This window comes from Tarenaya hassleriana, unplaced genomic scaffold (assembly GCF_000463585.1).
Source record: "Tarenaya hassleriana unplaced genomic scaffold, ASM46358v1 Cleome1, whole genome shotgun sequence".
In the NCBI taxonomy this organism is placed as follows: domain Eukaryota; kingdom Viridiplantae; phylum Streptophyta; class Magnoliopsida; order Brassicales; family Cleomaceae; genus Tarenaya; species Tarenaya hassleriana.
Genome location: NW_010960187.1, coordinates 7,041,656 through 7,065,321, shown reverse-complemented (window position 1 = coordinate 7,065,321; position 23,666 = coordinate 7,041,656). Strand labels below are relative to the sequence as shown.

Sequence of the window (23,666 nt, the reverse complement as noted above, 5' to 3'; positions counted from 1 at the left end):
CCGATTCATCGATTCTTCAAGGGAGCGTTTAGGGTTACAGGGACCAGGTGTATACATTTGTAGGGATCTTGAGAAGTAGCCAATTTTTTGTTACTTATAGAGATCTTGCTAATGTATATTCCCACAAGTTATTATGTTATCATTCATCCATAGTCTAGTTATACAAAGCTATATCCCATATTTTTATTAACTAAAGACAGCGAGAGTTGGAAGGGCATTAAGGATGTAATAATTGGTGAGGCAGGCTTGAAAAGAATAGACATCTGTTAACTCGGCAAGTACATTGACGTAAGTAATACAAGTTGTTTTAAAGATGACTTCAAGTCGATACGAGCGTCCACCACTTGCGTATCGCAAATCCGTAGACCGTACAATATACGATTATCCTCAAAGGGTATACTCTAATCCTGTCACATAACACATCAATCTTTATCAATACCCAAAAAATTTAAAAATAAAAAAAAAATACAACTAATATATATATAGTGATCATACACGAACATGCATAGCCATACATACATATGATCTACATGGTGCTTGTCTAACTGATAATATCAATCATACCCATAAAAGCAAAACACAAAATCAAGATCTGAATGAACACAATAACAAGACCGATTACATACTCCAATAGATTCGGAAAAGAAAAGGGGGTTTGGAACTGATTTATCATGCTTTGCTCTATCAACATTTTGAACTATAAGTGATACGATCATCTTCCTACATGTGATAACAAAATTTTACTACATAGACCCACAATCTAAATCAGATTTGATCATACGAAAAACTAACCTTTTGGGACCGGATTTTCCCGCAAGAGCGGCGGCTCTCTCCTCGGCGGAGACAGGGTAGATCCACCGGGAGAAGGGCCGGTCGAAGAAATCCCAGTCGGGCAATAAAACGCCGGCGATGAGACAAACACCGATGAGATAAGTAACCAAAGTCTTCTTCAGAGACTGAGTCCAAACCCACACCAGAGCCATCAACACGGCCAGACTCACCATTGATGACCTCAGAGCTGCTTCGTTTCCCATGATGTTTCTCTTCAGACAAAATCTCTCTTGAAGAGATTGTATCAGAGGCTTGTCTTCTCTAAGAGTTTTTTGAGAAGGGTTAGGACATAGAGAGGTAGTGTTTTGGAGGGTTTATTTCATTTTTAGGGAAGTACGTATTAAAAAAATTCACATTATCTTGTTGTATTTTTTTTTTTTTGAAGAAATAATGTTATTCTATCTTTTATATATGGGGCTTTGTTGGAAAACAATCAATTCAATTAAATGCCGCCATTAATGTCTTTGATGCCCCAACTGTATTTCTTTCTCAAAAGAGTTTGTGTTTGATTAAATACGGGTTTCCCTTTTTTTTTTCTTTTTGTTTACTCTAAAATATTTAATTAACACGATTTTTTTTTTAATTTAAACTTGCTTTGCGATGATGTTGCATCCATCGGGTTGATATCATGCGTTATTATTTATGAAGAATGAATAAGAAAAATACCAAACTCTGATCTATAAAAAGCCTATTAATTAATATCCGAACTTTAACTTTTACCAAAACATACCTAAATTTTAACCAAAAAAAAAACTAATTCATACTTGACTAATAGAATATAAAACTACTAAACCAACAAAATTTTAAAATACCTAAATAAAAGAATTATTTTTCTTTTCTGCTACGCTAAAGAACAAAAAAGAGGTTATGCTAACAAATAGTTCATATATGACTCATTTTCAACTATATATAATAATTATCTCCATCATACAAAATAGTTATAAGCACGTTAAAAATGATCAAACGTCATAATAATGTATCGAGTAAACCATATTCTCACTAGCCGGGGACATTTTATTGGTCATGCTTGTTTTGAATACAAGGAATGCAGACTAAATCGTGTTCCTTCTAAAAACTTAGTCATTTAAATTATGTATGTTGTCGTATGCTATTGTCAAGCTCGATCGTACGGATGATATCGAGGTGTCTATTGATCTTGGAAAGCTCTATATATCCATATTCATGGTATTTTACTTTTGGTCGTTAAAGCCAATGAATATATATATGCCTCTCGGTACATTTATTATATACATATCCATTCATATTAAAGAACGTTTACAACTTCACTTGTTGAATCAAGCCGAGGAAAATGGTGTTGATTGCTGCTTTTGACATGTTAATTGCACACCATATGCAAAGCTCCTCCATTAACACAGCGCTGTATCGCCTTGAACGCTAAAGGAATCCCAGCCATTTCATGATTCTTGTCGCGAAAGATCGATTTTTATACAAGTTAACCTTGCAACACAAAAGGATTTTTTTTTATATATATAATTGGATGTTGAAGCAATTGAATCTAAACATGAAATTAAGCCTTGGTTTGTAACATCCGTTACTCTTTTTTTTAAAAAAAAAAAAAATCACCATACTAATCGCTTACGCTTGAAACTCAACTTATTGAGAGAGATGGCATTATTTTTCTCGTTTCCAAGCCTTTTGGATGTTTTGAAGAACTTATTGAGAGAGATGGCATATCAAGTGCAGGGCACAGGAGTGTTTTTTGCGTTCGCGTTTGCTAACTTTTGACAGAAACGCCAGTCAGGACTTCCAAAACGCAAACGCCACCACCGCAGTGAACAGGCGAACGCAAACGGGACAACAACTAGATTGAGCATACAAAGTGTTCTAGAATGGGCACCAAAAGGGACGTGGAGGGCATTGATCCAAGAACCGAGATTATGGTACTTAATAAGTTCATCACCCTAAAAGGGGGAAAAAAAATACTTAAGCTCATTAATTAGTAACCCTAATCTTCCAAAAGAAAACTAAAAATAATATTAGATAGGAACTACTTTTTCTTTTCTTTTCTTGTTCCACGGTAGATGTCAAGTTTCAAGGAGAATACTTATGAGATTGGGATCATATTTGTTTACCAACTTATAATTATTGCTAAATATTGCCTATAATCATCTTAGTTTCTCCACCTCAAAAATTTAAATATGTTTTCTTTTAATGAATCAATACCAATATACAACTACCCAATACATCTTTTGGGAAAAAAAATTAATTCTATTAAAAACAAAAATAAAGCACTTTACGAATACTTCAGTTGGGAATATAATTGGTTTTTCCACATGAATACTCCATAGAAAACACAGTATTAGTTTTTTTGCAAGATATAATGGTTGTCTGTGTTGATACAAATAAATTTTTATCCTATTATATCAAAGATTAATTTGAGCCATACATATAGGTCAAGATGTAATATTAAGGGATTTACATACCTATTGCTTATAAACATCCTGTATATTTATAATTACGCAAAACCCTATTAAGAATTATTTAACAGCTCCCGAATATTGGATATCATCATTTGTATTTAAATAAATAAGACGGATTCATATCACTGCAAAAAACGCCCATATATATTATATATATAGCAAAAATGTCGTTAAAGGCTATTTTTGCTTCACCAACTAACATTAGCAAATAGCAACGAAAAGGTGTCGCTGAATAAATCTCGTAGCCGATTCATTGCCAATTGGCGATAAAAGGTGCAAGAATGAAATTACTGTGTCTTTTTTTTTTTTTTTACCATACTATCATTATAGCATTAACGCAGTCGCCAGCGTTTCAGGAATGAGAAAGTAGTAACAACTGTTTTCATAACAAATATCCTTTAGCAAATGTTTAGGCTGATAATATGGATTAGTTTGCTGACTAATATTCTTCGTCGTTAAACCAATGTATTAAATAAAAAAACAAAATTTTAAATATTAGAAAGGTTTGTCCGATACGGACATAGCTCGAGCCTCGATCACGTTCTCGTTCTACACTTCCAAACAGTATCCGTTTGTAGCTTGTACGTGAAAAGAATTCGAGATTTAGATCTCGTGAATCGAATTCCTCGGAAGCTACGTATCATTCGCAACTTTCCGACACAGAACTCGTAAGCAGACACTTTTGTTTAGGTTTTCTTGAACATGCTACGCATTTATGGTGGTGGTGGCATGGTTTTTTTGTAAATGGGACCTCGACATGCCAAGTGACTTTGGTACGACACTCTCGTTCTTGATATAGTTTTTTGTCGTTACAAAATAAATAAATAAAAAAGAAAAACATAAACAATAATGTATGCATGAAGAAACATATATACGTCATCCAAAATAGCGATGGAGAAGGTGACATGCACAGACACTTATGTGCCGCATTCTTCATTAATGATATGTGGACAGTAATACTTAACTATCAAAACGTTATAGTCACGTAGCATTACATTAAATAAGATATTGTATTCTCTCTTCTTCTCTTTTATTAATATCTTTTTAGGGTTTTCACACGACTATAAATACCAAGTCTCAACCACGAATCCGATATTAGTCGTAGTAAAGAACCAAGAAGAAAGAGATGGTACGGCCACCTTGCTGCGATGGGAATGGCGTGAAGAGAGGGCCATGGACGCCTGAAGAAGACCAAAAGCTCGTCGAATATGTTAGGAAACATGGCCATGGAAACTGGAGAACCCTCCCCGAGTTTGCAGGTTCTGTTTTTTGTTGGTTCGTTAGCTTAATCTACTAAACTTTTCCATGTCATTCGAACAAAAACCGAGATACGCTGATGTTTGTATCAACGTTGTTTGTCATTTGGACATAATCTTGTGAGTGTCGGAATTTTTTTTTTTCCTTTTTTTTTTTGCAGGTTTGAATCGATGTGGGAAGAGCTGTAGGCTGAGATGGGCAAATTACTTGAAACCGGATATCAAGAGGGGCAAGTTTTCTCCTGAGGAAGAACAAACGATTCTCCATCTCCATTCCATTCTTGGAAACAAGTAAGTAGGATCGTTTGTCGTTGGCCCAAATAATAAAGGGCAGCCTGGTGCACAAAGCGTCCTCGTTGAGCGGGGCCCGGGGAAGGGTTCCACCAAAAAGGGTGTATTGTAGGCAAACTTTACCTTGCAGAAATATCTACTTCCAAGACTCGAACCCGTGACCTCAAGGTCACAACAGCATTCATTCACTATCTTTCGGGTGCATACTCGAAAACGATAGAACAATCTTCTCCTGTCATACAATCACAGTATAAACTGTGTAATTATGTGTCGGATGTTAATTATTTCATCTTGTTGACTCGTTGCATGATTGTTGCGTAACACTCAAACGTGTGTTTGATTGCTATAGATGGTCGAATATCGCCAAGCATCTGCCGGGGAGAACGGACAACGAAATCAAAAACTTTTGGAACACGCAAATGAAGAAGAAGCTGATACAAATGGGGATTGATCCGGTGACTCACCGGCCAAGAAGCGATCTCTTCGCAAGCTTACCTCAGCTCATAGCTTTAGCAAACCTAAAAGACCTCATCGAACAGAACTCGTACTCATCAATCCAAGCCGAAGCCGCTCAGTTAATGAAGATCCATCTCCAATGCCTTCTTCAGTCCGCTGCTTCCTTAAACGGTAACGGTCCGAACAACATTCTCGACATCGATCATAACCATGCGATGAATCTCTTAAACTCCACGGTTTCACCGAACGAAGACCTAAACCCTAATCCTAACCCGACCCGAGATGAGTTCAAGGATCAAAACCAATGTTCGTTTTCTCTCGGGACCGTCACTAATCCGACCACTCCATCACTCCAACAACAGTATCCTTTAGACAACAACAGTCCTACTGAAAGATCACGAGCTGATCCACTTCTTCTACCATCGTCTTTGAATAGTGAATATCATCACTTGATGGACCGAATGGATCTATCTTTCGATGACATGGCCAAGCAACCGTCTCTTCGTCATGATGATGATGATCACCATCCCCAGCATCATCAACATCATTATCCATCATCATGGGTTCTTGCCACTACTTCTCTTCCTCACAATATGAACGATACCACGATAACCGGCGTGGCGTTGCCGTATTGGCCGGACTTTTGCTTCGACGATAACCAGTCCACAACATTTCTTAATTAGCCTTAGTATTATTGGATGGTTCATATTATATGTGGAGATGACCGAGTTTTTTCTTTTCCTCTTTAAATCTTTATAATTTTACGTTTTTAATGTCTTTAATCCTTTTAAGGGTACGTGCCTTTCTTATAGATTTGTATGAAATCAGACAAGATAATAATAAAAAGATATAAAGCTTAATTGTTAAAAAAAAATGTCGTGCAAAACAAAAGTTTCAGAACAAATATCATAATGAAAAGTTTAAAATTTGAAATATTTAAAATCAGAATTTGATTAGTTGAATTTAAAATAAACAATATTTAAACTTGAATTGCCGCGCGAATACATTTAACATCGAAAAATATATAAACAATTTTCCAAAAATTAAATACAATGCCATAAAAATATCTGACAAAACATAAAATCCATAATCCATGGAGTAAATTATTTGTCCAAATAAAAAAAAATAAATATATTTGATAATTTTAAAAATTCGTGTGTTACAAAATGTTTGGTACTTTGAAGTTTTTAAATATATTATATATTGATTATAATAGAAAAAAAAATATCATAAAAATTATGTGATATTACATACGAACACAAGATAAAAATAATTTTTTAACAAAAAATAATAGAATTTAAAAATAAACCATATCATTAAAACCATATACGGTAGTTCAAAAGAAATAAATATATCGTATTGATAATAAGTTATCAATTGAATTTATAAAATAAATAATAATACGAAAACTAATGTAGAATGGAAATAAAATTAAGAATTTTAAATATAAAACTTTTATGAATAAAAATAAAAATATAATCATTTATTTTAAAATATATCATAAAAAAACCCAAGCAATATTCCATATATACATCTAGTTACAAGGGAAATACAATTTATATAATTTGTATGCTATCAAATATTTTCATAATTGTATCAAGGTTTGCTTCTAAAGAAAATACAATTTATAAAAGGTAAACTTTAGATGTATTTTTTTAGTATAATAAGGAGATATTAAATAAATTTATTATTATTATATATATATATATATCGTTAATTTATAATCATGCTTTTTATTGGAGATTATGCAAGTTTTGGAGAAAAAATTAGAAAATGCCAAATTAGTGAATTCTTTTGCATAATTTAATATATAATTAAATAGGACTCGCATGGTTTTACTTGGATTAGGTGCTTATTTCTTCCTAATTAATATCCTAACCTCATCTTCCCCCGTCATTAATGTTAAAAGTTAGAACAAAGCTTCTGATAATCAGTTTCTAATTTTATATAGAATATTAAATCCCTTAACATTTAATCAATCTTGTAATTTACTATATGCTTTGTGCAAAAAAAAAAATGTTACCAATGCGGTTGAAGATCTCGTACGACCTTTGGAGAGTAAGGTAATTCCTCTTAATTGGTGCAAAGAAAAATGTAATTTTGAAAAACAATAACCATCACCAAAATTCACAATTTCCAAAACTCTCGTAAAATGTCCAAATATAGCCATTAAATAATATATTATATTATATAATATTTGATATATATTGCTCACTAAAAGACAACATATCGCTATTGTATCTGACAAGGTGTCATTTGTTCCTGTTATAAACAATGGACCCATTTGGTCAAGCTCCAAGTCAGCTGCGAAAGGGAAACGATAGCTTAGAATTCACACACACACACACACACTATATATATATATATTGTATTAATTTTAAATTCATTCATATCAGCTTAAACAAAATATAGAATCTGTTGAACACAATATAGATTCATTTCATTTTGTTTCCACCCTAAAGCTAAATTTAATATATTTGTTTTTTTGTTTTATTAGAGTTCTTGTTATTAAATTTTTTTGTAGACCGGTTCTATATATGTATTAAATTTTTTTTATATAAATACATCAATTTGTTAAAATATGATTAATATATATATATATATATATTAAATCTTTTAAAAAGATTATACCAATTATTTAAATATTGTTAATTTTTTGCACACGAACGTGTTAATTTAATGACGATTTTTTTTATCATTGAACACTGACATAACTCGTAAGATTAATATTTATATATGTAAATTGATATTGTTTGACTAATTAATGATGACGTGATTCAGTTGATCTATTTTTTAGAAAATTGATAATATTTGATTAAGTTATATATGTTGTTAGATTTTTTAAAATCCATGCAGTATATATTGATTTTAATAGATAGTACGTAGTATACTGCGCATAGCTATATATACATATGTGTATAATGTACTAAACGTAACAAGACAATATAGGTCCGGACCACATGTTGCGTTGCATGTGCTGACAGTGCACATGCTCCACTTCAATCAACCTTGCCCATGCTCAGATGTAATGTAACCCATACTCTTTATTATTATTTTTTTATAGAAAAAAAAAATAGTGTCTTTATATACATATGTTTGCTTTTTTGTTTCTTTGAAATTCTGAAACAATTTTGTTGAAGACAAGTTTATCTATCTTATAAAAAAATTATTTATCTATATATGTATGCGCCCGCGCGCTTAGATCATGAGAAATTACTCATTTTTTCAAACTTTAGCGGTCGAAAAAAGGTTACAAAAAGATGGAATATGGATGGCAAACTATTTAGAGAAATCTAAAACAATGTAATATAAAATAATAATATTTAATTTAATGAAGGTGGAACAAATAGCAGATATCCACTATATGTGTTTATTTGACGTGTTTTATGTTTTAGAATTATTGTAAATGTAATTTGTGATAATGGTATGATAATGGTATAGAGAGAGAGAGGTAAAGGGGTCAGCATATCTATCCACTTCCCACCACACTGCCAACATGTCCTCTCATATCTCCAACTTCCAATAAAACTTGAGAATCTTACCCCAATATGGCCATTGTGTCATCTTCATCTCTTCTCTCTCCTATTCTATATATATATATATATATATATATGAAAAAGGTCAAATATTCACAGCGTTATGAAAGTCATCCCTTATCAAAGATTTATTTTATCCCCCTTATCAAGTATTTCATTTGGACTAGAACTCCCACTCCCCTATCCGTTTTTAAATAAGCATCGTATTACACATGCCTGCTTATGAAATTACAAATTTATATGAAAATTGTGCAGAATTTCTTCTAAGAAAAGAGAGAGAGAAGCTTTTAGTTGTTCTCTTATTTTTTTTACAAGGAAGAAAAGGTGAAATTTGGGAAGGACTAGAAATCTTGTGAGCCACTTTTGTTTGTTTTGTTGTAATTTGGAAAGGATAATATTAAGGAAATAAAATCGGAAAATACAAACAAAAGAAAAAAAAAAAGGTGTGGTGGGAAAATTTCCAATGAATCTCATTGTTTTTGTCAATGGAAATCCTTCACCCACTGACCAATTATTTTTTTTTTCCCTAAAAAAAATCAAAGCTTTTTCTTTTCTGGGTGTAGAAGAGAATCGTTCTCAATTTCTCACGATAAAGTCGAGGGAAGGAAAAAAAAGGTAAATAATTATTTTATTTAATATTGGGTTCAATAAATACGAAAAGATGGAAATAAATGTAAAAAAAAAATGCTTATCGCTTTTCACAATTTTGTCCAAAACTATAATTCTTTTATGTGAATAATTCCCAAAAAGCTTTGTTGCATTTCCAGAGAGGCAGAGAAGGGGCAAAATTGTTCTTAAAGATAAGATTTTTCGCATCAAACGCCCACCAAAAATATTTCCTCTGTTCTTCCCCAGCTCGAAGAGAGAGAAACAAGCCAATAAGGGTTGGATTCCGGGTAAATACAGATTAAAAAAAAACCCGTTTTTTCCCTCAAAAGGAACTGGGTTTTCCCCATCGTCGTGCATGGTTTCCGTTTCGGAGATGTCAACTAGTATCGTATGGTTCAGAAGAGATCTTAGGGTTGAAGATAATCCAGCATTAGCAGCCGGTGTAAGAGCAGGTCCGGTGATTGCAGTCTTCGTCTGGGCTCCTGAAGAAGAAGGTCACTATTATCCGGGAAGGGTCTCGAGGTGGTGGCTGAAGAATAGCTTGGCTCAGCTCGATTCCTCTCTTAGGAGCTTAGGCACTTGTCTCGTCACCAAGAGATCCACGGACAGTGTCGCTTCTCTTCTTGAAGTTGTCAAAGCCACTGGTGCTTCTCAGCTCTTCTTCAACCACTTGTATGGTCGGTTCTCGCCCTTGCCCTTTTCTTGTATTCTCGTTTACAATACACTGACATATGGTTTAATGGGTTTGTGATTGTTAATTCTCTCAAAGAAAAGACTTTCCTTGCTTTGAATTTAAGAATGATTGAAGGTGTTCCACCAACCCCTGTTTCTTCCGTTGAGAAACAGAGTATAACACCTTGCATTAAATCATTACAAATACACATATTTATAACCTTAAATAACTACCCATACAGTTTTAAATTCAAATACAAAAACAACCGGAAACATAACAACACATTAACTGTTTGTCTAAATCTGTACGAGAACTTGAATCATATTCCCAACAGTGATGGCCTTTTCTGTGATGTAAATGTTATGTTTTCAAATGGGTTATGCTTAGTTTTCTGCCTTTACGGAGGGTTTAATGTGTTAGTAATGTCTCTCTTGCTCCGTTCATGGATATCCTTTTCTTGGAACATATGTTATGTTTCTTGTCTGTATGGGGAAGTTTGTACAGAATCTGAGCAAATCAATGCCTATGTTTCAGATCCCTTGTCTCTGGTTCGTGATCACCGTGCTAAGGAGGTTCTGACAGCGCAAGGCATAATCGTTAGATCATATAACGCTGATTTGCTTTACGAGCCTTGGGAGGTGAATGATGCGCAAGGCCGTCCCTTCTCAAAGTTTTCTGCCTTTTGGGACAGATGCCTTAGCATGCCTTATGACCCGGAAGCACCTCTCCTCCCACCCAAGAGGATCATTTCAGGTCTGTTTTTGGTCATACTCCCCCAACTTCTTCTCTAAAGATGAAACCCGATTCTGGATTATCCATTTTGATTCTCTAATCTTGTAGGTGATGTGTCCAAGTGTCCTTCAGACACATTGGTCTTCGAGGATGAATCAGAGAAAGGAAGCAATGCCCTTCTAGCTCGAGCATGGTCACCGGGCTGGAGCAACGCTGATAAAGCTCTAATGACGTTCATAAACGGGCCATTGATCGAATACTCCAAGAACCGTAGGAAAGCCGATAGTGCCACAACTTCATTCCTTTCTCCACACTTGCATTTCGGGGAAGTGAGCGTGAGAAAGGTTTTCCACCTTGTTCGGATCAAACAGGTCTCCTGGGCAAACGAAGGAAACAAAGCCGGAGAAGAAAGTGTGAACCTTTTCCTCAAATCAATTGGTCTCAGGGAATATTCAAGATACATGAGCTTCAACCATCCATATTCCCATGAAAGGCCACTTCTTGGCCATCTAAAGTTCTTCCCTTGGGTTGTGGATGAGAACTATTTCAAGGCATGGAGGCAAGGCCGGACGGGCTATCCATTGGTTGATGCTGGGATGAGAGAGCTATGGGCTACTGGTTGGTTGCACGATCGTATAAGAGTAGTTGTCTCGAGCTTCTTCGTGAAAGTGCTTCAGTTGCCATGGCGATGGGGAATGAAGTATTTCTGGGACACTCTTCTGGATGCTGATTTAGAAAGTGATGCACTTGGTTGGCAATACATTACTGGTACTCTCCCAGATAGCCGGGAGTTTGATCGTATAGATAATCCACAGTTTGAAGGGTATAGGTTTGATCCACACGGGGAATACGTAAGGAGATGGCTTCCAGAACTTTCTAGACTGCCCACAGAATGGATACACCATCCATGGAACACACCTGAATCTGTGCTTCAAGCTGCTGGTATCGAACTAGGATCAAACTATCCACGGCCCATTGTGGGGATAGACGAAGCGAAAGCACGGATTCAAGAGGCCCTTTTGCAGATGTGGCAGCTAGAAGCTGCTTCAAGAGCTGCAATGGAGAACGGAACAGAAGAAGGACTTGGAGATTCTTCTGGCATGGAGCCAGCTCCCATCGCTTTCCCTCGAGACATCACAATGGAAGAGCCTCAAGAAAACCAAGAGCCAACTAGACACAACCCTAATGCTCCAACCAGACGGTACGAGGATCAGATGGTCCCGAGTATTACTTCGTCTTTGATCAGACTGGAAGAAGAGGAAGAATCTTCTGTCGAGCTGAGAAACTCTGAAGGAGACAACAGAGCAGAAGTTCCAGGGAACATGAACATGAACCAGACACAACAGCCAAGAACAGAACCGGCATCAAACCAGCTCGGTGCTATGCCGGAGTTCAACATCAGAATAGCAGTGGAGAACACAGAAGAAGATTCAACTGCCGAATCCTCTAGCAGCATCAGAAGAGAGAGGGACGGAGGCGTTGTCCCGGTTTGGTCTCCTGCTTACTCAGAACAGTTCCCTGGTGAAGAAAACGGAATTGAAGGAAGTACAACATCTAGTTACTTGCAGAATCACCGCCAAATTCTGAACTGGAGACGGCTTTCTCAGACCGGGTATGTAACATGCATCCCAAGTTTTGATTTTTCAGCAACAACCCAGTTAAAATACTCCAATCTTTCACAAAAATCCAACTAAAGTTTCAATTTCGATGAACCCGATTTGGTATTTGGTGCACTGTTCTAACCAAGCAGGAGCAGAGTTTTTGAAGTGTTTACTTTGACACGTTACAGGTGAAACATGGGATTTCACAGGGCTTTATCCACAGCTAAACCGGTATAACTTTGGCTTGGTTTGATGTATTTACCCGGTTATGGAGCTGGATAACCGGTCCCAGAAACCTGATCCGATAATACATTTGATATATGTTTCGATCTTGTATACATAAACATAGCCCTTGTTGTATAGTTCCTACTATGTCTCTGGTAATAGACCAGACATTGTCCTCTCTCTTTTTGGTTAGTCAGACATCCAATTCATAATCTGCATGCTCGTATTATATGTATATATGTAAGTATTATATATATATATATATGTATGTGTATGCATATGTATGGATACGCACTCGGGTTTTGATTTCATTTGAGATAATATTAATATCCGTCATAATCGTAATGATTAGAAATTTAGAATTCGTCAATGATATATTATTGCCATGAAACTGTATTGAAGGACGAGGAGAAAGTGTCAAAGATTCGATCAAGGATATGCCTTATACGCGTATATATTAATATAACATTGGCAAAGAAATTGTCAAACATGGATCCGACAAGTCGTCGTTGACGTGCATGGGCCGGAATTTTTTTGCCCGGGGAGAAACATATTTTTGTTGTTTTTCCCACAAAATATATATATTTACCGTAAAAAAAATATAACATAAGATATAGAAAAAAAATGTTTGATAAATTCGATTTCAGAATATATTAGTCGATTAGCATGTAATCATATAGATATATCATAGACTAAGGTGGGGATGAAAAAAAAATTGGAAGGATTTGATAATTAAAAAAAGATTGGGGAGGAAACTCTATGATTATAACATATAAGGGCTTAGAAAAAAAAAGGATTAATAATCATTGTTAGAAGTGGAAATTGATACAAGATAATCAACTATTATTTGGGTAGAAGTTGATGGGTGCCACTATTAGCTATCTTTTCATTATAAAATTTGGGTAAAGAAATTATGATACTTTGACTAGGAGCTACATTTATACAATTCTACATTATACATATACCCTTATTATATGTCATACTTCCATACCCTTATATTGTTACAGTTGTAGCTATGATTTATTGTAACCACTCAATCCAAAATCAATATCTGTATTTGGATTTAGTCGAAGAAAACTTTGGATATAATCCATAATTGCCAACCTTTTGAATTTAGTATGATGATATAATAGGAATACAATTTTCGGTTTGATATATAAAATCTATAATAGAATTGAATAAAACAATATAAAATTGTAGAGACAATAAAAAAAATAGATTAGTTGTAAATATTTTAAAAACCCAAATTAATCAAAGTTGAACCCAAAAAATTTTCTATAAAAATATAAATCTTTTTTATCGGTGGAGTCAAATATAAATATATTTATATTGCTTAAGAAATAACATCTATATAAAAATCCAACGATGTGATATTTATAAGGGATGTTTATTTTCTCATATTAAACTAATATTATTTTGTGATAACATGCCTAAACTTTTGAAAATGAATACCATCAAGATTTGTCATTTTCTATTTTCCGATTGGAAAAACTTATTGCATATTTAGTTCCGAAATTGCTTATATCTATATATTTAGTTCCAAATTTTATGATTTTGGCCTCTGAAAATTCAATGGAAACACTTCAAAAATTTAGAGAGTGCATCTCAAAAAAAGAAAAATAATCCAAAATTGAGAAAATACTAATATAGATTTCCAAGAACCGCCGAACATAAAATTTGTATGCATTTATATAGTGGTAAATTTCCTATAAAAAAAATTATGTTCAAAGATAAACTATAGACTACGTTACATATTATGAACCAACCACCAAAGAAAACGCTAAAAGAAGGGAAAAGAAGAAGAGAGATTAGAAAAGTAAAAGAATAAATGAAGGGAAAGTGAAGTGTTTCTTCTCAGAGAGGGTTAGTTCCGAAATTGCTTATATCTATATATTTAGTTCCAAATTTTATGATTTTGGCCTCTGAAAATTCAATGGAAACACTTCAAAAATTTAGAGAGTGCATCTCAAAAAAAGAAAAATAATCCAAAATTGAGAAAATACTAATATAGATTTCCAAGAACCGCCGAACATAAAATTTGTATGCATTTATATAGTGGTAAATTTCCTATAAAAAAAATTATGTTCAAAGATAAACTATAGACTACGTTACATATTATGAACCAACCACCAAAGAAAACGCTAAAAGAAGGGAAAAGAAGAAGAGAGATTAGAAAAGTAAAAGAATAAATGAAGGGAAAGTGAAGTGTTTCTTCTCAGAGAGGAACTTAAACTGGTTTTTTTTTTTTTTTTTTTTTTAACATATTTAGCGTACGAAAGGAGATATGATGTGTGTTTTCAGACAGACGGCAATTGAAAATGTCCAAATTACAGAAACTCTGCTTTTGAGGTTCGACAAGAAAGTCAACCATTGAAGCCCAATACAAAGGGGAGGTGAGATAAGAGTTTTTTTTTCTTAAGGGAGAAAAAAAAACAAAACAGAAAATTAAGTCTCCTCGTCGTCGTGTTCCACTAATTCCGTCGTTTTACCGAAGACTTTCACGAAGACGTGGCGGACTCTGTCATTTTGTTGATACCCCTTCAGTCACGGTGTTATTCCTACGGTAGACACCCCCAAGGTCGAGTCTTTCTCGTTTCTGAAATCTGGGTTCTGCTCTTGGAGGTGATTCTCGAGGACCCTTTTGCTAATTCTTGTTTCTCTTGAGTCTTTTCTGTCTGTTTTTTTTTTTTGTTTTACCGGGATTTTTTTGGAAAATTGGGATTAGGGTTTTTGATTATCACAGTTCTAAGGGCTTTTGATGTTGCAGGCCGGAAGATTGAAGCGGATGCTGCCGAGCCAGTTGAACAAATCGGAATTGTTGTTTAATTAAGCATCTGCTTTCATGGAGAGGCTTTGCTGCTTCGGTTCTTCAGATTACGATGTATGTGACTCAAGACTCACATCTTCCTTCAAAACTTTGATCTTTTCTGCTTTATCTCGTTTTTTTTTTGGATGAATTCGCGTCTGAACGTTTCTGATGGTAAAAGTATATATATCTTCACAAATACGCGTTATGGTAGCTAGGATTGTTGATTGATTGTTCCGGTGATTGATGATTTGAGTGAGGACCTGATATGCGACAAACTGCTTCTGGAAAGAATTCGGATCAATTTCGTGGGTTTATGGTCAAACTTTGGCATTTGAACAGTTCAGTACAGTTCACAAACTTGTTTCATCTGATGGATGAGTACATTGATCATGTCTTGCTTCCTTGTCCCCTTTGTTGTTCTTTTCCGGCTCTTGCATATCTTCATTCTCTCTTGTTCAAGTGATTTGAGATGTGATTATGTTTTACTGTTTCGTCTTTGCGCCTTTCTTTGTAGCTTGCAGTTGGGCGGTCATCTGCTAGCTCTGGAAAAGGGAAAAACGGCCATGGCAAGATCAAGTTTGGTTACAGCTTAGTGAAAGGAAAAGCCAATCATCCAATGGAGGATTATCATGTGGCCAAGTTTGTGAAAATGGGTGGTCATGAACTCGGTCTGTTTGCTATCTACGATGGCCATTTGGGTGAACGTGTTCCAGCGTATCTACAGAAACATCTATTCTCAAATATCCTCAAGGAGGTCTCGACTCCCACCATTTCTTCCGTGATTTTAGGCATTCAGAATAATCCATCATGTTTCCTCGTTTTGACATTTTCCGATCTAAGTTTTTTTCAGGAGGATTTCTTACGTGATCCACACAGATCAATCATGAAAGCCTATGAGAAAACAGACCAGGCGATTCTCTCGCATACCTCTGACTTGGGCCGAGGTGGTTCAACTGCAGTAACCGCTATTCTGATAAACGGGCGTCATCTGTGGGTGGCAAACGTGGGTGATTCCCGAGCTGTTCTATCTCAAGGCGGTCGGGCAATTCAGATGACCACAGATCATGAACCACACACCGAAAGAATGAGCATCGAGGATAGAGGAGGCTTCGTATCAAACATGCCAGGTTACAATCATCATATATCTTTCAGACGAATCAGGGCTGTCTTTTACATGTCTACATGCCAAACATGCTTTCTCTTGTTTTTGTTTTTTCTTTCTTCAGGAGATGTCCCTCGGGTTAATGGTCAGTTAGCCGTTTCCCGTGCTTTTGGGGACAAGAGCCTTAAAACCCATCTAAGATCAGATCCAGACATACAAGATACCACGGTAGACGGTTACACAGACATTCTTGTTCTGGCAAGCGATGGTCTATGGAAGGTAAAACCCATCTACAGTTTAGCTCTTAAAATCCGAAATGATTTTAACGAAAAGGGTCATTTTTTTAATACGGTTTAACGTGTGAATGATAAGGTTATGGCTAACCAAGAGGCCGTGGATATTGCAAGGAGGATCAAAGATCCTTTGAAAGCGGCGAAAGAACTAACAGCCGAAGCAATCAGAAGAGATAGCAAAGACGACATTTCTTGCGTTGTCGTTAGATTTAGGTGATGGAATCTTTTCGAACATCCGAATAAACAGGTCAGATTCCGACAAGGCTTTCATTCCAACAAGAAAAGTCATGTGATTCCGCAGAATTGGAGATGGTGGAGGGTTATCTTTATTTTTCCGGTGTATAATTCCGGTGGTTGTTAGTTTTCCGGCGTCCTGTCTGGTATTGGTTTTGATTTTTGCTTTTTTGAAAGTGAACCATGAATGATGTTTGTGTATGAAACTTCTCTTCTGCATTTGTTCAGAGAAACTGGTGGGTGTGTGTAGATAAAAAAAAGCACATTTTTTTCTTTGCTTTGTTTATTGGACATAAAAACATGTTTTCTTGTAATGGGAACTTGTATTTTCTGTTATGCACTTTGTGAAATTCTGTTACTTTGGTAATAAAATGCTTACGGAAGATAAACTTCATACCATGCTACTGTCGGAGCGGATTGGGTACCCGAGTTTTCTAATGTATCCGACCTTGATCTCGGATTTCTCGGTCAGAGTATTCGGTTTCGACCTTGGAGAATTGAGTACCCGATTTTCGGATATTCATGGAACACTTGGCCGACCAGAAACAGGCGTTAATTCACCTAAACTATCGTCTTTCGAAACCCTAATGACCACATCCTCGCCCTCTCACCGATCCACCCTCTCCTCCCTTTGCCTCCGATTATCGGGGTGCGATAATTGACGTACGAAAATCGAACTCGATCCCACAGGCTCGAGTTCCCCAAAGTCACGGACCAAAATCTCACGCTCACCTCGACCGATTACCCGAATTTCGGATACCCTCGGAACAGACAGACGCCCAAAATTCGGATATCTTGCTAAAGAAGTAGGCAGAAGGCTATTGTCAAGACTGAGTTGAGAACAAGAAAATCATGACAGGATAACACAAGTTTTCAGACACATAGTTGAAAGAAAAAAAAGGGTAAAACCCACAACAGTAAAAAGAGTACAAAGGATAAAAAGTTCTTTAGCAATGCTAAAGAAACCAATACACAAAGCCACCCGTCACTTAGTTGCCATCATCAGCTCTGCAGACGCTCTGATGGGAAGGAAACTGAAGGAACTGTGAAGAAAGAGGTTAAGGCTTTTCTTTTTCCTACATTTGCTTGCTTACCTCTTCTTGAGGCTCATCCCCTTTAGATTGTTCACCTGCAAGAAGAAAAATAAAGGTTTAAGCTTTAGTACTAATGCCCCAATTACGGTTCAAGTATCACAAGTGTCGGGTGTGAGTTACCTCCTTCCTCGGGTAGATCCGAGGTCCACAGTGTGAGATTATCTCTGAGAAGTTGCATGATAAGGGTGCTGTCTTTGTAAGACTCTTCGTTAAGGCTGTCGAGCTCAGCAATGGCCTCGTCAAACGCTTGCTTAGCCAGGTGGCACGCTCTGAACGTTCAAGAAAACGATAAGATTTGGTCAGGGTTCAACCATTCCATTACACAACAGGACAGAAAGATAGAAAGGGCGGAACTATCGTCTGAAACGGGCAGTACCGTTCAGGGGAGTTCAGGATTTCGTAATAGAAAACAGAGAAGTTGAGAGCCAGGCCAAGTCTGATCGGATGAGTGGGAGACAAATCAGTGTTAGCTGTAGTGGATGCAGCCTACGTCGGAAACATAGAAGAAATATCGATGAGACTCTGCATTTGGAAATTCTCCAGATAAGTGGGAAACGATCAATGAAAAAGGAACTGAAGGACAGACCTCGTAGGATTTGAGTGACTGATCAGCGGCCTCCTTACGATCATCACCGGATTTAAACTCTGCCAAGTAGCGAAAGTAATCTCCTTTCCTGTACAAAACAAAACAATTTGACTAAAAGACTATTCTATGTATTTCATCACATCAACCGATTGTAAGGACAAGGCTCACATCTTGTGGTAAAAGACGGTGGATTCTCCCGAGGCAGCAGATGGGATGAGATGCATATCGATGACAGCCAAAATGTCATTACAGATCTTGGAGAGTTCATCTTCAACCCTTTGTCTGTAATCTTTGATCCTCTTCGCATTCTGCTCGTTCCCCTTCGCCTCCTCCTTCTGCTCGATCGAAGAGAGTATCCTCCAAGACGCTCTCCTAGAACCGATAACATTCTTGTATCCCACTGACAACAGATTCCTCTCTTCAACCGTGAGTTCCACATCGAGCTGTGCAACTTTCTTCATGGCTTCAACCATCTCTGTTACAAGAAGACAACTCACCCAATAAAGTACAAAATCAGCTCATAGATCTTAAATCTTTGTCTGAAACGCTATGAGATGCATCGTTGTCTGTAACACTAAAGATTTAAGATCAGCACCAATTAATAACACGTAAAGAACAATCGAATCTCTCTAGTTTTTAAGACTCTGAACTTTATTTACAAGAGGGTCATCAAAAAATGATCTTCTTTTTCTCATTTTACTAATGCTATTAAGACAGTAGAAGGCGCCAATCACAACCCAGAACTCAGAAAAGAAGAACCGAAAACATAAGAATAAGATCCATTTGTGGATCAAATACCGACAAAAACACACACCATAAAGAGTGTCCTAACTCTAACTCTGCGATTCTGCCGACTAGAAGTTCAAATTGATTGGCATAAAAAGCATTAATCGAAAACAACAAAAGCATCAAGCAGACGCATACATCAACGAAGGAATCGATATCAACAAGGCCCAAAAACCATAAAAACTCAAGATTCATAACCTGTTCTTCTCTGGGAAACCATGAAAAAACCCAAAATCCGTACATTTCAGGGAAAAAACATGAAACGGAGATCTAGGGAACAGAGTTCAAAGAATCAAAGCAAAACTAAAAAAAACCCAAATTCAGAAAGGTATGGACTTTAATTACCATCGTATCTCTCGGCTTGCTCAGCAAGCCTCGCCAAGTAAACCTGATTCTCTCTCTCCTTCTCCATCGTCTCTCTCTCTCTCTCTCCCCGCGTTTGTCTTTGTTCTGATGACAGTGATGAGGGGAAAAAAAAGGCTGCTGTGTCCGTATGTAAGGAGCGGACGGTCGGGTTTCAGACAAAGATGAAGAGATCGACGGCTGAGAATATGTGTTCGGTAGTGGAATGCCTCAAAACCTTGTGATGGAGAAATCTGAACCCTCCGATGACGTTTATGTGACCCCTCACCACTTTTCAATGGTTCTTTCATGTCTTCATTATCCGTGCGAACCACATTTTGTCCCCACTCTAAGCCTCTAAATGTACCAGAGGTTTTAATCAGAATTATCTGTAAAGTGACGAGAATCTTGTGAAATCACGACTTTTTGAACCGCGTAAATTCATCATATTCTTCCCCAAATTGCATAACATGATGACATCATATTCGACTATGACCATGATTTTTCTGTGATGCAAAATGCGGATACATGAAGAAAGATATGACCTTTATAGAGATTGATTAATGGGATTCACTTTCACTTTCCAACAAGTAGGAGACTGGATTAAAAAAAAAATGTGAAAGAGTTTATACAATCTAAAATCATGGACTCACCCTTTTTACAGCAGGAAATTCTCTGAAGATGTAAAAGGAAAGAAGTACAGGAGGACAGATCAATGCTTCTGCTGCAAAACGTTTTAGCAATGAATCCTAGTAAAAGATGGCAAATACAGTCAGCATTTTCATCCGAACGCCGCGCTCTACAAGCCATTAGAGGTTAACATCGCTGAGGAGTTGAGACTCATCTGCTCGATGAGCTTGAATCCCCGATCGATACAGTCGCTAAAGACTTGGAAGCCCAAGCTCCGGCATTCATGGCTCCTTCCTGCAAATTCCTCCTCTTGCGAGGTTCTTTAAGACGAATGCATAACTGTACAACCCTGCTGAGATACACGACCGTATGCTCTAGTAGGCTGTCCAGGCTCATGTTCTGAGCAAACAGTCTCGTAGGGAAAACCGAATGGAGCAATCTCAACAGGACGAATACGGTGGCAAGAGCCAGACACGTCTCTTGGCGAAGCAGATTCACTAGTCTGTTTTCCTCAACCGAAGCTTCGTCCAATTTTTCAATGGAGCTTAGTTCCATTGGTTTAAACTTGAAACCCTCGCCTGATCAAATATCAGAAGCCTGTTATAAACCAAAACACAGAGAAGAAAAGAGCAACATCCCATATGCATATTGCATGGTGCGGCTCATTAAAATATAATCTTTTCTAGCCTATCATCTGGCCTCACTATGGAAATCGACCAGTGTCTACTCCAAGGTAAGGCCAAAGCATTAGAACAAAGATACTAAGCCGAAATGAATATCCAATGAAGCAGCTGCAAGAAACAAGATGCCTTACCGGTAACATCGCGATAAAATGCAACAAGAGAACTGAGGCTTCTGCTGGGCCCTTGGTAACGAACTCTCATTGTCGAATTCATAATGAAGAGAGTAGGGAATCCATGAACTCCATACTTGGACAGTACACTACATCAAGAAAAAACAGCAATTAACCAAAGTTCGAAGTTCGGATATGTCTAACCCCGAAAAAGTTATGGCTTTCTATCAACCAACCTTGACCCGACAGAAGATTCCTCGATTGCAAAGTGAGGAATTGAAGAATAGAGCGAAGAGATTATGCTGAAGGTCGGTCTAAATGATCTGGAGAAAGGACACCACGACGCAAAGAAGAGCACAGCCACATACTTGCACTCTCTCTTATGAATCATATCCAACATGATTTGCAAACAACGCTCATTTCCCTACATAACCAGGAAAAATCAATGAACAATGAAGAACCACGCCGGAGCAAAAAATACTCGAATTCAGGAATCCAGCCATTGGTGTTAGTTCATCTTGTGGTAGCTTTATCCCTTTATTTACAATCACATATGAGACTTTTTTCTATAAAAAAAAAAAGTAACTCTTTCCGATATAGAATCGCCTAGCTCGACGCAAACCCTAATCCAGAGCGAGATTCAGCTAAACCACAGATTTAGACAAAAGGAAACCCTAGAACTTGATCGAGATTCCCGAAACGTACCCTGGTTACAGAACCGAAACTTGGATGCGCGTCCGATTCTTCACCACCAGGCCAAGATACAGGACAATACCGATCTCGAAATCCTAAGATGTGATCTTTGGAGGAACCCAAGGGACAAGACGAAACCCTTTTGCTGGATGAGGAGGAGGAGACGGCGGCGCAAGTTAGATTTCCCAGCACCACCACGAACAACAAGATCCGTGTCTCCATTAGCGGAAACAATCGAAACCCAGAAATTCTCCCCAGAGAATCACAATACCCAGGTGAAAAAAAAACAGTGATCCTAACGCGGATGTTGTCGCGGACAACCCAAAGAAGTTGACATGTTGCCAAATGTCGATTTCCTCAGATGTATCGAACGCGAAATGGAATTTGGAGACCGATATATGAAGAAGAGGAAAGGGTTACATCAAATATCACCGGAATTTTTCTTGGCGAATGATCGGACTTAGGAGACAAACCAAAGGGCAAGAAGTCGTTGCTGTAGCACTGGATAGTTCGTAGGAAGAACGGGAAGGGATAACTAACAAGGGAGAGAGAGACAGAGAGTAATTTAATTTATAATAATGTATTCATGCGGTGGCATGTTTGACCGTTTAATGGATCCAACGGGATTAAGAATAAACAAACACCACAAAGTGAAATGACATTTCGCCCCGAATCATTCGTATGGACCCAAAAAATCATATTTCTATGACAGAAGAAAATCCTAAGTTTTTCAGGTTATAATTCTATACCCTTTTTTGTGGCACTAAATTGAAAAATATACAGATTCATATTCTTTTTTTGCAACTAATGAAAATTACAAGAAGATTGCAGGTATCAAGATATGTAATGATCTAAAATGTTTAGTCCGGGCCTATGATGACAAATGAGATGCAAATCCAACAACAAACCCGACAGATTACATGAATCAAAAGTTCAAAACTTGTTCTTAGAGCTATGACTATTTAAAGAAGGGATCTGTTTTCAAAACCTCGAAATTGGAAACACGGAAAATAAAAATGAAAAGATCAACGAACCTTAAGCATTGGCTTACATACAAAGAACATACACTAATCTTGATGTTACAATGCAAGAAATGGAATCAGAACCTGTACTTTACCTGGCTGTTCAATGGAGAAGAACAACAGCCATGGAAGAATCTGATGATGAATGAATCAAACCAAAGCATTCTCCTGTATCACACAGAAGAATTAACCTTTCCAACAAAATCTCTAAAGATATTCAGCAGAGGATGCAAATGCAAGCTCTATATCAAAGTATTAAACCTAAATTTCATCAACCAATGGACTTGCCTTCGGTGAGATCATTCTCCTCCAAGAAAAAGTTCAGCTCCTCAGTGATCATCAAGATCATGATTCGTTTTCATCCGCTGCATATCGGCATACTTATACAGCTTCTCATTGAACAAAACCTGTGGTTCCTTACTTACCAAAACCCCGTTCTCATCATAACCATCCTTCAAGAAAACTGCCCAATTCATCTCAGTGCCCGCCAAGTAAAACGTTCTCGGCTGCTTCTTCAGCATCTGATAAGTCTGCCTAGTCAAGCTAAACTCGTCTTTGAACTCAACAATGTGATGTATCGAAGCTCTTTTCTCTAACGTCAAGCTCAAGAACTCGTGCAGAATCCCTACAC

The 23,666-nt window shown here is 36.9% G+C and overlaps 8 protein-coding genes across 13 annotated transcripts in view; 4 read left to right on the top strand and 4 right to left on the bottom strand.

The window, feature by feature from the left end:
- The window catches only part of LOC104816746, a 3,495-nt gene extending 3,349 nt beyond the window's left edge, over nucleotides 1-146 (top strand). Inside the window, exon 9 of one of the 2 annotated variants that reach the window (XM_010545685.2) lies at nucleotides 1-146. The gene's annotated coding sequence lies outside the window, so the exon portion shown is untranslated. The other variant, XM_019202404.1, reaches the window with a different exon arrangement.
- Nucleotides 147-246: 100 nt separating this feature from the next.
- On the bottom strand, nucleotides 247-1,216 carry LOC104816752 (signal peptidase complex-like protein DTM1). The gene is made up of 2 exons (XM_010545699.2): nucleotides 793-1,216; nucleotides 247-407 (listed from the first exon to the last, which is right to left on the bottom strand). Exons 1-2 carry the CDS (start codon nucleotides 1,032-1,034, stop codon nucleotides 320-322), a joined length of 330 nt encoding a protein of 109 aa, XP_010544001.1. The 5' UTR covers nucleotides 1,035-1,216; the 3' UTR covers nucleotides 247-319.
- Nucleotides 1,217-4,386: 3,170 nt separating this feature from the next.
- On the top strand, nucleotides 4,387-6,099 carry LOC104816742 (protein ODORANT1). Its single transcript, XM_010545680.1, has 3 exons — nucleotides 4,387-4,531; nucleotides 4,690-4,819; nucleotides 5,169-6,099. The coding sequence occupies exons 1-3, from the start codon at nucleotides 4,399-4,401 to the stop codon at nucleotides 5,956-5,958; spliced, it is 1,053 nt and encodes a 350-aa protein (XP_010543982.1). The 5' UTR covers nucleotides 4,387-4,398; the 3' UTR covers nucleotides 5,959-6,099.
- Nucleotides 6,100-9,572: 3,473 nt separating this feature from the next.
- LOC104816737 (cryptochrome-1) lies at nucleotides 9,573-12,882 on the top strand. Its single transcript, XM_010545677.1, has 4 exons — nucleotides 9,573-10,097; nucleotides 10,628-10,846; nucleotides 10,934-12,437; nucleotides 12,615-12,882. Exons 1-4 carry the CDS (start codon nucleotides 9,776-9,778, stop codon nucleotides 12,616-12,618), a joined length of 2,049 nt encoding a protein of 682 aa, XP_010543979.1. The 5' UTR covers nucleotides 9,573-9,775; the 3' UTR covers nucleotides 12,619-12,882.
- A 2,075-nt stretch (nucleotides 12,883-14,957) lies between these two features.
- On the top strand, nucleotides 14,958-17,447 carry LOC104816725 (probable protein phosphatase 2C 10). 2 transcript variants are annotated; one of them, XM_010545656.1, is made up of 6 exons: nucleotides 14,958-15,273; nucleotides 15,419-15,532; nucleotides 15,975-16,214; nucleotides 16,311-16,587; nucleotides 16,687-16,841; nucleotides 16,935-17,447. In XM_010545656.1, exons 2-6 carry the CDS (start codon nucleotides 15,494-15,496, stop codon nucleotides 17,070-17,072), a joined length of 849 nt encoding a protein of 282 aa, XP_010543958.1. In that variant the 5' UTR covers nucleotides 14,958-15,273; nucleotides 15,419-15,493; the 3' UTR covers nucleotides 17,073-17,447. The 2 variants fall into 2 exon arrangements, with proteins under 2 accessions (XP_010543958.1, XP_010543967.1); XM_010545665.1 differs by lacking the exon at nucleotides 14,958-15,273 and having other exon boundaries at nucleotides 15,443-15,532; nucleotides 15,982-16,214.
- A 449-nt stretch (nucleotides 17,448-17,896) lies between these two features.
- LOC104816717 (14-3-3 protein 7) lies at nucleotides 17,897-20,114 on the bottom strand. 2 transcript variants are annotated; one of them, XM_010545648.2, is made up of 6 exons: nucleotides 19,901-20,114; nucleotides 18,938-19,244; nucleotides 18,770-18,857; nucleotides 18,560-18,669; nucleotides 18,304-18,452; nucleotides 17,897-18,218 (listed from the first exon to the last, which is right to left on the bottom strand). In XM_010545648.2, exons 1-6 carry the CDS (start codon nucleotides 19,965-19,967, stop codon nucleotides 18,166-18,168), a joined length of 774 nt encoding a protein of 257 aa, XP_010543950.1. In that variant the 5' UTR covers nucleotides 19,968-20,114; the 3' UTR covers nucleotides 17,897-18,165. The 2 variants fall into 2 exon arrangements, with proteins under 2 accessions (XP_010543950.1, XP_010543953.1); XM_010545651.2 differs by lacking the exon at nucleotides 19,901-20,114 and adding an exon at nucleotides 19,754-19,839.
- A 363-nt stretch (nucleotides 20,115-20,477) lies between these two features.
- On the bottom strand, nucleotides 20,478-23,300 carry LOC104816697 (5'-adenylylsulfate reductase-like 4). 2 transcript variants are annotated; one of them, XM_010545636.2, is made up of 5 exons: nucleotides 23,131-23,205; nucleotides 22,026-22,548; nucleotides 21,557-21,744; nucleotides 21,342-21,469; nucleotides 20,478-21,105 (listed from the first exon to the last, which is right to left on the bottom strand). In XM_010545636.2, exons 2-5 carry the CDS (start codon nucleotides 22,233-22,235, stop codon nucleotides 20,738-20,740), a joined length of 894 nt encoding a protein of 297 aa, XP_010543938.1. In that variant the 5' UTR covers nucleotides 22,236-22,548; nucleotides 23,131-23,205; the 3' UTR covers nucleotides 20,478-20,737. The 2 variants fall into 2 exon arrangements, with proteins under 2 accessions (XP_010543938.1, XP_019058499.1); XM_019202954.1 differs by lacking the exon at nucleotides 22,026-22,548 and having other exon boundaries at nucleotides 23,131-23,300.
- Nucleotides 22,861-23,666, bottom strand: part of LOC109115979 (protein ROOT PRIMORDIUM DEFECTIVE 1) — a 1,892-nt gene continuing 1,086 nt past the window's right edge. Inside the window, exons 2-3 of one of the 2 annotated variants that reach the window (XM_010545626.1) lie at nucleotides 23,324-23,666; nucleotides 22,861-23,203 (exon numbers count right to left, since the gene is read on the bottom strand). In XM_010545626.1, the coding sequence (XP_010543928.1) occupies nucleotides 23,365-23,666 (302 nt within the window). In that variant the 3' untranslated portion in view covers nucleotides 22,861-23,203; nucleotides 23,324-23,364. The other variant, XM_019202952.1, reaches the window with a different exon arrangement.